The following is a 14,830-nucleotide window of genomic DNA, read 5'->3' as shown; positions in this document are numbered from 1 at the left end:
ATGTTTTTAAGACAATGAGAAAAGCTTTTTATCAGGTTTATCGTAAATTGACAGGTTTCACATACAATCGTGTGCAAAGTAATAGCCTTTTGTTTGTTAATTTGTCGCTTTTAACATTTGACGAACTATCTAGAAATAAGTCAGTGGGTTTTCTCAGAAGATTGCATATCTCTGATAACCCCCTTATTTCAGCAGTTCTGAAGCTTTCGATTTTCACATATAGTAAACTATGGAAAAACTGGTGTAATTGAATGTTTTAACTCAATCTTTGTTTATTTATTTTTTATTTATTTATCTGTTTTTTTATATACACTTATGTCTAAAATAAACATTAATAATAATAATAATAATAGCACTGTTCACTTGCACTCTCTTCCAGTTGTCTCTCCATGATTTCCGTTCTCATGTGTGCCTGTTTTTTCTTCAGGACAAAAGAGCGGTATTGGGAGTACGCATGGAGCAGCCCCCGGTCTCCAAGAGGAAGGCGCGCTTTCCGCTTATTTGAATTACGTTGTATTGAACCGCGGAGTTTAATTTCCAGATTTAGACAAGTGCCACGATTGTCATGCCGGAGCGCTGCCATTATGCAGCGGTTCAGTTTATACATCGACACGTCCCATATCTAATTGCCCGGGTTATTTCCCCGCAAATGTCCTCCACTTGGAAAGAAAAATCAATTTTAATTTCTGACGATGGATCCAAGCAACACTGGCGTTCGCTCACAACAATGAGCGCGGTGCGAGGGGCTTTCACTGCCAGCGACTGCTTATTCAAATCGCGGCGAATAATATAACTTGTTTCCCGTCAAATGTTTATTGAAGCACTATGCCATATTTGTTAAGAACTAAACTTACACATTTGGAAATCAATAGAGAACAAAACGTAGAATCGAATCCAACACGATTACTTTTAATCGTGGGGTGGTTTTTCATTTCCCGTGGCTGGGTAACACGATTCCGCTGCTCAATACGACAAATTCACTTTGTCTTGAGGTTTTTTAACAACCTCGATTACTATTATGTAAAACATTACCGATTGAAAAGCCATTGCTAAGCAATGCGCGGTCTGTTCTGGGAGATTGTCCCAGCGATACGCTGCTCGGCCGTCTCCTGGCGAGAGCCTGTCGACTGTGAACTAATAACTTCCGATGCGAGTACTACAAAAACGAACCGACGATAGAAAAAGCGCCCCATCACAGAGTTTTTCAAAATTGTCACTTCACTAACGACAAATATTAATTTTGATGATTTTGCGTAAATTTTCATCAATCCAGATTCGGTCTTATTGAAAACACCTCGTCACACCACCCTTTATATTAATGAGAAATTTTAATAATGTCTGTCTCTCTCTGATTAGGTTGTCATGGTAAACGCACTCTTTTCCACAATAGCTGGTGAAATTGATTTTTTCGGAGGGGGTGTCACATTAATTATTCATAACGATGTATTTGCATAATAGCTTAAAACAGGTGGTCAACAGCTATATTATTTCCTATATCAAGTGCCTGTGAGTATTTCTGATGAAGAGTGAGTGTTTTAGTTGTTTAATGATCAGATTGCAAATCTTTGTGAACGTACGATTACACAGCAAACTTCACACTGCACACAAAATGGCAATCAAAAATTAACTTTCGATAAAAAACAGTGGGACCACATTCATACATTGTAAATGGCAGGAGTTTATATCTTTGGCACTCATGCTCTTATGAACACATTACATAATTTCCAATGTCATTAATATTTATGTGGGAAGCACAGCGATCTTACTGAACTCATCTATACCATCAACAATATGTCCAACTGCCATTGTAAACTAGTTGCAGGCTTTCAACAATGTTATCAATGCATAAAACCAGATTATTTTTTGTACCATGTGACAGGTTTACATGTGTTTTGTCTCAATAAACATGTTGAATTACCAGTTGCATGACTGAATCTCTATAAATATGCTGAATTATCAATTATCAGAGAACTGCTCTGACTAACTCTAATAGTTTATGATAAACCTATCAACAATCTGATTGCATAGTTTCTGTTGGCTGTGGGGAACTAATGATACCAGGAAATCACCTATGCATAGGTGTGAGAACCCTATTAAACTGAGATCAGTATTCTGGTTATGAACCGTTCTACACATTTCACTGACATTCTCACATTGCAGATTACTGATAATTTCATGACATGATAAAGTCTTACAAAACAGGATGATGAAAGTATTCATAAACGCTGTTTTTGAGCAGACATGGACACTGACCTTGTTTGACATTGTTGTACTCTTGTTTTATACATCTATTGCAAGAAAGTTAGAACTGCATAATGTACTTTCCTAATTTCTGCATAATTTGTACAATAACTTAGCTACACCATTCTCCCTACCCGTTCACACAAAACACAAACACACAGACAGTCTGGGTAAATTTAATTGAATGAGAACAAGCTCATTAACTCTTGAAAACTTTCTTGGACAGTTCTTGTGTTGATTTCCTGGCTCTCCAGGGCCCCGATGGATACACTGGTATCACTTTCACTTCTGCTTCAGCTTTCCTGTTTTTCCGGGCTGGGGGTGACGAAGCTACATTGGCATGTTTCCTGCAAGAGGACTTTGCCTCTACTGAAATGCCTCCCCCTCTCACTGCATAGTCTGGATTAATGTTCCTCTGGTTGTGTGCAGTCCGTCCATAAAAAGTATGTGCTCTGGTTAGATGTGGACGGCTTGATTTGGGATTGTCTGTCATCTGTTCATAGTGGTCTCTGTCATCAAGAGACACATATCCCCTCAAAACATTTAATTTCTTTGGTCTGTTCAAATGTACAGGTAAGGGGTGTTCAGGAGGCAGCTGCACAGTGGGTTTTTTCTTGTTCACTTGTAATGGAACATGTTTATTGATGACAAATTTCTTCTCACTTTCAAACAACAAATCAACGTTTGTAACTGAACTGGGTTCCCGGGGTAGCTGGAATTTTTCAGCTGGCGATTCACTGAATTGGACTGCCTGTGAGAGGGGGGTATCACCAGCGTAAGTTTTGGATCGGGTCATGTAGGGGTTAATTGGCGGTTTGTGGCAGCGGCTGCCTGGGGATTGAAGGTTTGGCAAGTTTTGGAGGGATTGGAAACACTGGATTAATAAATGTACCAGGTTCACATTTTTCATCAAAGTGATCCCCTCCTCCTGGTGAATCAATCTGTTCCCTGGTCTCACTCTCCTTTTCCTCATCGTTTTTCTCACTTTCCAATGTCGCCGTCTGAAATTCCGTTTGCAGGGCATTGACAGCTTCTCCATCACCAACTGGGGACGCACTGGACTCCTCACTGATTGCATCATTGTTTCCTGACAGGGTCTTCCTTGGAGATAGTGATGCCTGAGAAAGTGGTGTGTCTCTTGGAGTCATTGCCGGCATTAGGACTTCTGGCAGGGGAGTGGGTGCATAGAATTCCTCCAGGGTAAGGAGGGTTTTCTCACGCCGTTTCACAAACTCAGGTGGAAGGCTGTGTTCATGGTATTCCTCTGTGGAGCCATCGCTTGGATACTCTGGCTCGCTGCCTACTTCAGTCTGCAAAGAAATAGATTGACTCAGTCAGGGATGTGATGATTGCCTTGTTAGTTGACCCTTGACAAAGGTGCACTTCAAAATGTGAACTCTAGCAATACAGCCAATCAGCCATCACTTGAAAATGAACTGTTGAAATAGTATCAAAGAAGTCATGGTTTGCAATGTCAAAATTGACAACCTATTAGCACACTTGTATCAAACTAACTGTGCCCTTGTCTGTTTATTAACCCTGAACTTAAACATTGGAAGTTGCCCAGTGGCCAATGTTTGACAATGTACCACATACTCATGGACACAGTGAGGTCAGGCAGATGGCCAAGTTGACACTGTACCTTCTCAATCATGGCAAAGCTGATACCATACCATCTTTGTCGTATATGTTTAGTTTCTACATCATGCAACATACCAGCCTTGTATTTGTAAAGTATGCTTGCATAAGAAATTATGAAAATTCAAACCACACATTTATATGAGTTTTGTATTGACAAAATGCTCAGATGTAGAAAACATCACTGACACACAATGATGTCTAATTGACTTGCTGTAAAACTCTTATTGAAAGACTTACATTAAATTGTAAAGTAGCAAAGCAAGGCACATTGCCAAGATTAAAAACACACACCACCTGGTTCATTAACATATTTACAGTGTCAAGGATTCATAATGCATTATCACTCACAATAGGCTTAGCCATATCATAAAGTTTTGATAATGTTCCACTACATTCAATAAACTGAGTCGCATTGCCGTGATCAAATACAAAGGACTCCATTACATCGCATGGAGCCATGATGAATCCTGTCCACACACTGAACTTGGTGACACACCACCATACCTGCAGAGCACATGGTCATTTCAAACAGCCACATGCTTATCAGCTCCGTCACTTGCGACTACCAAAATATTTCACACAATGAACTTAAGCAGCATTGCCAAGTGATGAGATGGCATGCCACATGCCTAGTAACAACACCAGGACTTCATCACCCGATGCAAATTCAAAGCACGCAAGCTCATTGGTGCTGCAAAAATTTTTTGACGATGGAAGCATAAAACAAATCTATAAACACACACATTGGCATGCTACTAAACTTGTCAACTCACTAGGTGCTTCTGAAATGTGACTAGGGATTTGTATTTCTGAGAAATGTAGTTTAAGTACGCACTAGGCAGATATGTTAACAGGCCAAAGTCACTGTCTCCTGTGCTTTTTTTCAGTATCATGTGTTTCACTTATCAAAATCAACCTTGAACTAAAACATTATTCCAACAGCCGCATGCTTATCAGCTCTCACACTTGCAGCTACCAAAATATGCCTCAAAAATACAAATATTCAAATTTCACCACCGTTTGAACAAATGTAACTCAGGTCACCCTAAGTGAACTGCATATCAAATTTAAAAGCAATTAGACTTGTGGTATCAGAGGAAAAATGTTATTTTCTTCGGTGAAATCTGCTCACCCTTTTCCTTCCTCTACAACCATCCCCTCATCAGTCTCTTCATACACTATACATGTGTGAGTGTCAAATTAACCTGTTCACCCCAATTGCCAGTAAACAGGTCCACAAACACTACGGTTTGGGCCAAACCATGGTGTTGCTACCATAAGCCAAGTTTTCAGTTTGTGAGAAAAAATGTTAGATTATCACGAATATTTAGTGTACATACCAGAAATTATGTGAATAGTTGTATCTTTTTTTTCAATCACTAAATCCAAACAACTTGACTTTTCAAGTGATGCAAGATCAACAAAACAATGCTACATGACAACAACTTTCATGATGTACCTTGAACTTGAGACAGTAATTTGAAATATTAAAGATGAAAATACTACCTCCAGGTCTGACTGTTCTTCATTGAAGTATTCAACTCCATCTAGCAATGTCACTTTCTTTGGTGAAATCTGCTCACCATCTCCTTCCTCCTCTACAACCATCTCCTCATCAGTCTCTTCATCTTTTGGCTGCCACACTGGAGAAAAGAACAACCAACACAAGTTTGAGTAAAATTACCTGGAGATCGTCAGCCATGGGTTTTATGGAAACAGAACCTTTCGTGTGGTATCGTTGAAATGTGAAACTTTGGAAAGAGGAAAGTGGTCACTGATTGTGTCATGTTGGTCATATTGCTGAAAATGTTGTAGAAGAACAAATTAGATCACAAGGACCCCAAATAATTTTGAAATATTACTGTTTCAATTTTTTACATTGGCTACTATTATAGAAAGGTGTGCCTTTTAATCCAATGCCGAATTATGTATGTTCAGAACACAATGTGCAGACAGCCATGTGGGCACGCGTTGGAACACTTGACAAGATAAATTAGCGTGAGTGAAAGGTTGCGGTGACGGCAATATTTCTATGATCTTTCATTGATGAGAGTCACAAAAAGAAGAAGAATTACACCTGGTTAATTTGTAGTTTATATATGTTTCTTTCATGAACAGTTGGTGAATGGACAATGGTGTGTGAATTGATAAACTGTGGAACAAGTGTTGCAAGGTGGAGAGTGCAAATTCCAATTTATTGGACTTTCATCCATGAAAACGCACTCAGACACACAGTTGGGATCAGCACCATTATCCCTGATGAATGCAGACAACAGAATGTTGTATATCATGTTATGATGAATGTAGGGAGGCGTGTGTGGGGGGAAACTAGTATAAAGATGCACTTTGTATGTCAGATACAGATAGCTACAAAGGACATTGTTCATTTGGAAAAGCTAAACCAGTATAAGGCATGCTCGTCATTCTGATTAATAGTATCTTTGTTAGGGCAATCATAATCACATCTAATACGATAACCGACTGCTGTCCCGCTTGGATGGATGACGGAAAACCAGAAACATGTGTGGCAACGTCCAAACAATGACCCATCCATATCCCCAATCTTTCTTTTTTTTCAGAAACAGGGAGAGAAAAATGTTGAGACCAACACAACATGTTCCAGCTCTGCAGTCGTTGTGTATATGGATGGAGTGATGTAAAACTAAAATATACCGAGAGATAAAAACGTAATCTGTGAATGTACAATGTTGTTCATGTCATAACATCAGTTGGGACACAACTATAAAACTCAGCCAAGCTAAGCTAGGCAAGCTGTCAGTTTTCATTTATGGTTTCATCACTCAGACCATGTCCGCTGGGTTTCAAGACTCGGTTAGAAAAAAGGCAGGTTATCTCTTTGAGTGTCCCATTGAGGGAAAACTCAACAATCCCTCCGCGAACTCTGATGATTTCACTCTCTCTCTCTCCAATAAGTACTTTTTCGATCTGACTAGCTGTACCTGCGGTCTTACAGATACTTGACTCCCGCATGACTCACATTCCATCTTGCAATCTTGCAATGGTGAGAAAAGTCTTGTTCTTTGCTCATACATCATTATAACTTATTGCTCCTGATTCACGGTGGTTGAATTTTGTAGCTTTTGTCTGTTTTCCGGACATGACTGACAATTAAGTGTCACGCTTCCCCGCATCCAACTTGACCCTCCCCAACAGAGCTGTGTCAAAGTTGTGCACATTTGACAGTGCCCTGCTTTATCAAGCATTTTGACTTTAACACTTTCGGGCCACTGAGTGTCACCTCCATCTACAGGAGAAGTCAAACTGTCGTGCATTCAAACAGACAACAGAAACTAGACTCCTACTCAATTGCATGCATAAGTGAATAACACTATAAATTGAGTGCACCGTACACAAAGCCCTTTGATGTGGGTGACTGATTGTGTGTAGGGCGTACGTTTTGTTGGCAGAATAAAACATCACCACTGAATATTGATAGCCGGGACATTTATTATCATGTACACAGATGTTTCTCCTGTAAAGAGCAAACGGCATGACTCCGTTTGTCTGCATTCACACAGACCCCGCACAAAGTTTACCTGGTCAGGGCTTGATGATGTTATTCTCAAACAAACACTTAGCAGTGTCTTTACATATTCGGTGTTACACATTTTGCCTTGTCTTATTAAAAACCCTGGATATATCAAGAATGGTTATATACCAGTCTTTGGTGGACAGGCACAGGTAGCATTATTTTCAATTCAGTGTTGCAAAGACAGAAGCTGTTTCTTAGCCATGGACTCATTGTTGTGCATGTACAAGCACAATGTAGAAACAGCTTTGGTTGTGTGCACTGGGTAGGTATATATGTATGTATATATGTATGTATGTATGTATGTATGCATGTTTGTATGTATGTATGTGTGTATGTATTTATGTATGTATGTATGTGTTCAGGTATGCACGCATGTATATATGTATGTATGCATGTATACATGTATGTACATTTTTTGGGTTTTTTTTCTGCTACAATGTTTTACTAAACTTAATCGTTTGCTTGAGCATCCTGTCCACTGCCTGTGATGTGCTGCTTTCGATAAAGTTGGATGTATTATATGCTAGGAATATCCCTTACAACATGCTCATGGAAGACGGAAGATTTCACTGCTAATGTTGATGAGGGGCATTATGAAGATCCCATGCCGTTATGTCTTTGAAATGTACACAAAAAGGGCTTGTCTCGTTTCACCCTAGCATGTGGTCCACCTTTGCAAAAACATTACTCTCTCATTCTTGTCAAAGACAGTCTCTATAATGGATTCTTTGCTCTTTAAAGCGGGCAGCAACACTTTTTTTATGAGGACAAATCTAAGGTTGCGGTCTTTCATCAATTTTGCCCATCACCGTGACTGACACTCAAGCTACGGTGTACTTGTCTCCAAGACTGTCTACGACCACTTAAGCTTTGCCTACACATTGTAAAATGATCCATGCTGCTTGGCTTTGAATCATAAATCATTGATTTCTGGGCAGCTCTCTCTCTGACAGCAATAGTTTCAATGATATTAAGTACAAAAAACACTGCCATATACATTAGATAACTAATTTTTCAATGCATCATAAAACAGGTTATTGCAATTCTCATAAAAGCATTATCACAATTGGACAATTTTTTTTCCTGATGGCCTCTGAAAACTAAGAGTGATTTTGTTTTGCCCGGAGCAGAAAATGTGCATGGATGTGAAAATGTGTCAGGGAGAGTAGCAGATTAATGAGCTTGGATTACCTGGCTTGCCTGCGATTGCAACGGCATGCCAGGAACCGCATGTCAGTTGACTGATGCTATGTCCACCGGTGTCCAGCTGCTGAGGTTGTACACTTTGTGAGATGCCGGTTTCTCGGGACATATAGTATGGTTGTTCTTTCCCCACATGTACAGGCTGCCATCAACTGTCAAAAGAAGTGAAAGAGAGAAAGACAAAGGAATTAGCAAACCTGGAGGTGAAAACTAGTTCAATCTAAACCTGTAGTTTTTATCTTCTGCCAGTTGAAAGCTGCTGAAGAAATATTTTGAATACTCAGTGACATTTTGCAAGGCCTGAAGTAAAGTACGCCTCAAGAGAAAAGTCTGTCACCTCATTGTTGTATTACAGAGGTAGAATGCACCTCAAGGACAGATATTCGGACTCTTAAAGGTATACAGTCACCTGTAATCTGAATATGCCCATATATGGTCAAAGGGGCATTCCTTGGCATTCAAAATGTCCATGTGGGGTGCTGTTTTTAAAAAGCGGCCACCCGCTTAAAATCTGTGATTGGTTAGATTTTCTTTTTCCATGGTAACTTTGGCAAAATTAGAACAGGTGACAGTATACCTTTAAAGTTTGACAATTCTTTTCTGATCTACCACTTGTGATGGTTCATTTTAAAGCTCTTGGATTACGAAAAATTCTCAAGTTCTAGTTTTTGGAAAATCGAAAAAATTTAGTTTTTTACCCACAGAGTTAACACAGGGATGGTGGCCATGTTGAATTTCAAATATTGGTAAATGTCAGGTAATTTGTTTCTCTAATTCCAAATTTTGCACGGTGAACCCTGATTTTTGTTGTTGGTTTGGTGAGAGAATGATTGAAAGTTTCAGTGAGGAAAGTTTGAAAAAGGTTTAAGTCTTTCACTTTCGAGGCGCATACTACCTTAAACTTTTTTCTAAGGCATCTGTTCAATAGTGTGAAGAAGCATCCAAATGATGAAAAATACCGCAATTATACGGTGTCGCTCAAATTTGATCAGAATTGGTACATACCAGTATGGGTACCAAAGATCAACAATAAATGTTGTTTCTATCTGTTCAGTGCAGGAAAATTCTACGTTGATGTTATGACAATGATTTCTGCACAGTACAACCAGGAAAACAACAAGAAATATTTAAACCAGAAAAACAAGAATGACAAAAGTACTTAAGGTCTGAAACTTTAGGTACTGGAGAACTTTAGCAACATGCATAGCAGAAAGGCAGCTAGCCCCCCTTAGTTTGACCATAGACGGTCTTCCTCCCCTCTACTGACGGTCTTCCTCCCCTCTACTGTCTATGGTTTGAGCAGGTCTGTTAATATGTAACAGTTCATAAACAATGACAGGAAGTGACTCAAGTCAGGGGAGTAAGCCTGTTTCAAGCCTGTTTCAGAATTTCGCTTTTTCTTACCTCATTTGCACATTTTTGACACTGATTTGTTCATTTGAACAAATTCACATCTCAACCCTTACATCTACCTGTACACCAAATACTGAGACGGTAGCTTTGGCGGTATGGGAGCCTTGTGTGTGGACGACATACATCCGCACATACCCACAAATATACAGACGCCACTTAGACTTATCATATAAGCTCTTTTTGGTATTTATATATAAAACCAAATATGAGCTAAAAAACCAGATCAGCAAAAGATTATTACATTTGACAGGAAAAGATCACTGGGTTTATCACTCTGTGGGAAAATTTTTGACATTGATGAACTTGTAATGAAACATAAATAACGGAAAAAATACCCGTGGTAATGTGTTTTTGCCGAAAGGATTCACAAACCCTCATGACAATCATAGAGAAAATTTGAGTCTGGTCCACTCAGGCTGAAATAATTTCCGCCCTACTGAGACCCCAGACACCCATTTAGAATCTAATATCTAAACGTAATTAACACCTTTATTCCATTTTAATTGCCTGAGACTTTACCCTGGGTGCTTTTCGTATCAGAGGTGGGAAACCGCAGAGGGGTAATAAGGGCCACACTCAGGGGAAAGCCGGTCAACATTTGAACCGAGTTAATTACGGGTCAACTTTATTAGTTATAACTCTGCACCTGCATATTTGATAATAGAAAGCTTCCCTAGCTTAAAATGACAGTAACACATTCTGCTCTCTGCACGGGAGATGTTCCCTCCTCCCCAGGGGGGTAATTGCCCAGGTTTATGGGAGATGATGGCCTCGTTTCCAGGCAACAAGGTTATCTTCATCCTGTTATATGGGTGAATTTCAAAATTGTAAAATCTGTCTCACATGTACTGTTCTCTTTGAATGTGTCATTTTGAATGGCTTGGTCAATTAATATTCAGAACATACAACATCTTGCTTGAGATTTTGCAGTGAAACGCACGTCACACAGTTTTTGTGATGATTTGCCACTCAGGTTATTTATCATGGATTCAAAATAAAGCCTCCATGTATTTATCACTGTGCAGCAGGATTTAAATTGTTTTTTATAAAGTAGTTGGACCTACACAGTATGTACATATATAGGGGTGGGTGGACGGCCTGAACACAGGGTATAACAATGTATGATGTCTACTTTTCTCAATTTGAGTTTTCAATTCAAGCCTGTTATCACCACACTACTCAATCAAACCAGGGTGATAGAGGGACCGCAATCAAACCCATCATTTTCTATGGTATGGCTGGGCACATGGTGTCCACAAGAGGCAAAGATGTGTTGATTGATGAGAAAGCTATTGTCAATAAAAAAAGAAAAAAGTTTTGTGTAATATTATTGGAAAAAGGTATTTATTTATTGCTATTACATAGCACACAATCTTCTCATTCAGTTCATTATTCAGTATGGAATAAATGTAGGTACCAACTTCAAAGAAAGCCAACTTTGTATGCATTATTTTTTGGGGCTGGGGGACACCATGATGGATTAGTCACACGTTGCAGTTTGTATAAATGAACATTTTTTGCTTGGGGCAGACAATAATGCGAGCCCACACAACATTTCACTGTCCTACAAACACTATCCTCATCATTTTCTTTGTGTGAGTCGCTTTGTTTGTATACACCCTTTGCGTGCTATGATTGAAGATCACCTTCCGCATGCACAAAGATACACAAATTATATGCAAATCTAACATTTGACCAAGCTGATGTACCCAAGATGCTAGTATGGGTGAAGTCTTTTTGAGGTGAAATCTTTCTTTTATGAGTCCATATATAGTTGACACATGCCAAATAAAATCCATGTACAACATCAAAATCAGTAGGATACAACCTGTAGGGAATACAGCTGTAAATTCTGATAGAATATTTTCATTTTTTTTTTCAGAAAACAATTATGTTTTCTTTTCTTTTCCTTAAAGTATTTTAACAACAAAGTACTGGCCTCACAAAGACAACCTAAAGTGTAGAATATACATATACAATGCTAAATTGTTATTGTTAACAACTGAATTCCAATCTGGACTTAATTTAGTTATCAAGCAAAACATTAGACACAACACACACACACAGGCTTGGTGCAACATTGAACACTCGACACACTCTATTTATTGAACACTTTATTTTGGGAGTAGAATGCCAACTGTGGTTTAGATACACAGAACAAAAATATACATTTATAAATACTTAAAGCATTACTCTGGGAGTAGAAGACCTGCATTTTAAAAATGCAACAAAAATGGAAGCATTTCAACTTAATATGTAAGGGTAGAGTATTGACTGTATTTTACCAAAATTATGAAAATACACCAACACTTGCAGCTATCAGAGCTTTAAACCACAAGTTCACTTACAGCAAAAAAAACCCACATCATTTGATTGAGATTTTAATAAATAAAAGTTAGCTGTTGTGAGTAATAATTAAACTTTAGCTAAAATTAATAAATAGCTAAATAAATAAATAGCTCAATAAATAAATAAATTATATAAATAAACAAATAAGTAAATTAATTCATTATTAAATAAATATTAAGATGGATATCAGATGAAAGTTAAACCCTTGATCCACCTGGTTTTGTGTTTCAATGCTATTTATTTATTCTCCCACATTTATTTGTGCCATATGTTTTATTTTTATGTATGAGTTCAGAAGTGAATTATGGCAACACACTTGACAGAAATGAAAACAGAGAAACACAATATGTCTCTATATATGTGGTTTCTCATAGACAAAAAACAAATAACATCGAAGGGCTGGAGGTTTGGTCAAAGTATTGATGACAACCACAAATTCTCTTCATCAAGACATTGAAACTTAGGCATCGCTGATGAAACCAACAGGAGAAACCATGTAAATACATATATTTTTATACATGGTTATATTAGCTTGTTGATCAAAAGCCTAAGTATAATGGGGAAATTGTATACTGTATTGCTTTTGACAATGTCCATGGTCAAGTGCTTTACATGAGAAGATAATGCCAAACTATTGACAAATCAACTTGATACCACTGAACATCCAGCAAATGAGCTGTTCAAACAAAAGGATCCACTCACCACAATCTGCAGTTTGGTTTTCCTCAATAGTCTGTATTTTCCGTTTAAAAGATCAATCTGACAATTTTTTTTTGGAGGGGGAGGGAAGGGAGGAGACAGGCGTCTAGACTGCTAAACAGACATGCTGCATAAAGTATCAGGATATTGGGAAATGATTAATTGGGCAACGGACACTATTAGCCTTTGCATATATTACCCGGTATGATTTATATGTGAGGATCCACAATAACTTGCAAAAAAAACACATTAGACATAGGTAAAGGTTTATTAAAAAGGCAAGCATTACTCAAGCTGTGACTAAGAATAATATGATTGGACAAGAGGAAACCATAGATTGAATTCTTGAATCTGGTCATCGTGGAGTGGAGCTACATTTCAGACTTGCCCCTTCAAAAAGTCAAGGTACGATATGGCTTATCTTCTAGTTAGTAAGTTACCAGAGTGCATGCCAATGTTCTGATTCCCAGCCGGGCTGCAGCCAAGCTTTTGATGTTGATAATCGCCACGGCAATGAAACCATGGAGATAGCAGCATTGACAACAGGTGTAAACAGTCGTGACATGAGTCAAATAGGCTGTTAGGGGGTCTTGACATTTACATAGCCTTTGCGCTGGCCTATCAACCCCAGCCACATCACGGAAGGTGATGACTTCATACACGTATATGTCTTTCAGTTGGATGGTGACATCATTTTTGATGACTGTGCTACAAGGCCACATAGACATATATAGCCTGATTTATTTCTCTGTTTTTGATTTAATTTCCTGGAATTGAATTTGTTGAAAGACAAATTTCGTTATTGATTTTGATAGCCTATGGTAACCTTGAGGTGTTTTGAGTCCTGCCCAGCTCAAGCACAAGCCCATTGGAGAGCAGAGTTCTGTTAACATTTTAGTAAAGATAACCAGATATAGCTTGCCAAATCCGAGTGACTCCGGAGAGAGAACGTTTTAATCAGCCTTCACAAAGTCAGACGGCCTTTGTCAGGGTGTTTTACTTCCAATTCAAAACATTGACAATGATGTGGTAGTCATTTCGCAGCTCTATCATCACAGCACAACTAAATTCACTTAATGGAAATCAATTGTCTACATGTAAAATGTACAAGAAAAAAGGGGTTTCAATTAGACAAGAGGGTGTTAACTCCAGCTTATTTACAGGTAGTTTTCCAATGCATAACAGATGATAAGTTAGTTCCTAAATGCCTGTGTCTCCTCAGTAGCTGTACTGTATGTAGGTTTTTCTTCGACTTCACAAAAGCCCATGGCAATTTGAAATTCATTGATTGTGTCTGATGACACCTGCCCGCAAATTGCATCCCACAACAGGCCATCATCTGCATCCATTTCCCAATGAATCAATATATGAGTCAGCCTGGCAGCTGAATTCTCCAGCCACCTTGCCACTTTCAATATTTTTGCATGTGAAAGTTTAGTCACAGTTGTGCTGGTCCAATTTATTGGCCATTGACGCCATAAAAAATGCACTTCTTTCATGCTGAAGTTAATTTCTTCCATGAGATACAACTGTTGTGGATTGTCCTTGCCATGATTGTAGAATTTTTTTCCTGCTTCTGCCGACGCGTCTCCTGGGCATAGCTGAGGAGAGAGCTGAAAAGGATTGCGGCTAATAGCAATGTAATAGACATGTTGGAAACTCATCACAGACGGAGGCGATAAGGCTGTATTAGACAACTGATGTCCAACATGTGTATAACTTAATTCGCAA

At 38.6% G+C, this 14,830-nt stretch overlaps 1 protein-coding gene across 8 annotated transcripts in view; it reads right to left on the bottom strand.

Moving 5' to 3' along the window:
- Nucleotides 1–313: 313 nt before the first annotated feature.
- LOC139121312 (uncharacterized) overlaps nucleotides 314–14,830 on the bottom strand; it is a 130,668-nt gene continuing 116,151 nt past the window's right edge. For 7 of the 8 annotated variants that reach the window (XM_070686094.1, XM_070686092.1, XM_070686090.1 and 4 more), the window contains 3 exons: nucleotides 8,627–8,790; nucleotides 5,389–5,525; nucleotides 314–3,551 (listed from right to left, as the gene is read on the bottom strand). In XM_070686094.1, coding sequence (XP_070542195.1) covers nucleotides 8,669–8,790 — 122 coding nt within the window. In that variant the 3' untranslated portion in view covers nucleotides 314–3,551; nucleotides 5,389–5,525; nucleotides 8,627–8,668. Of the gene's footprint in view, nucleotides 3,552–5,388; nucleotides 5,526–8,626; nucleotides 8,791–14,530; nucleotides 14,713–14,830 lie in introns of those variants that run through there. The other variant, XM_070686089.1, reaches the window with a different exon arrangement.

Source organism: Ptychodera flava, chromosome 21 (genome assembly GCF_041260155.1).
Source record: "Ptychodera flava strain L36383 chromosome 21, AS_Pfla_20210202, whole genome shotgun sequence".
Taxonomy (NCBI): Eukaryota; Metazoa; Hemichordata; class Enteropneusta; family Ptychoderidae; genus Ptychodera; species Ptychodera flava.
The sequence above is the reverse complement of the archived record's forward strand: the minus strand, read 5'-3'. Positions and strand labels throughout refer to the sequence as shown.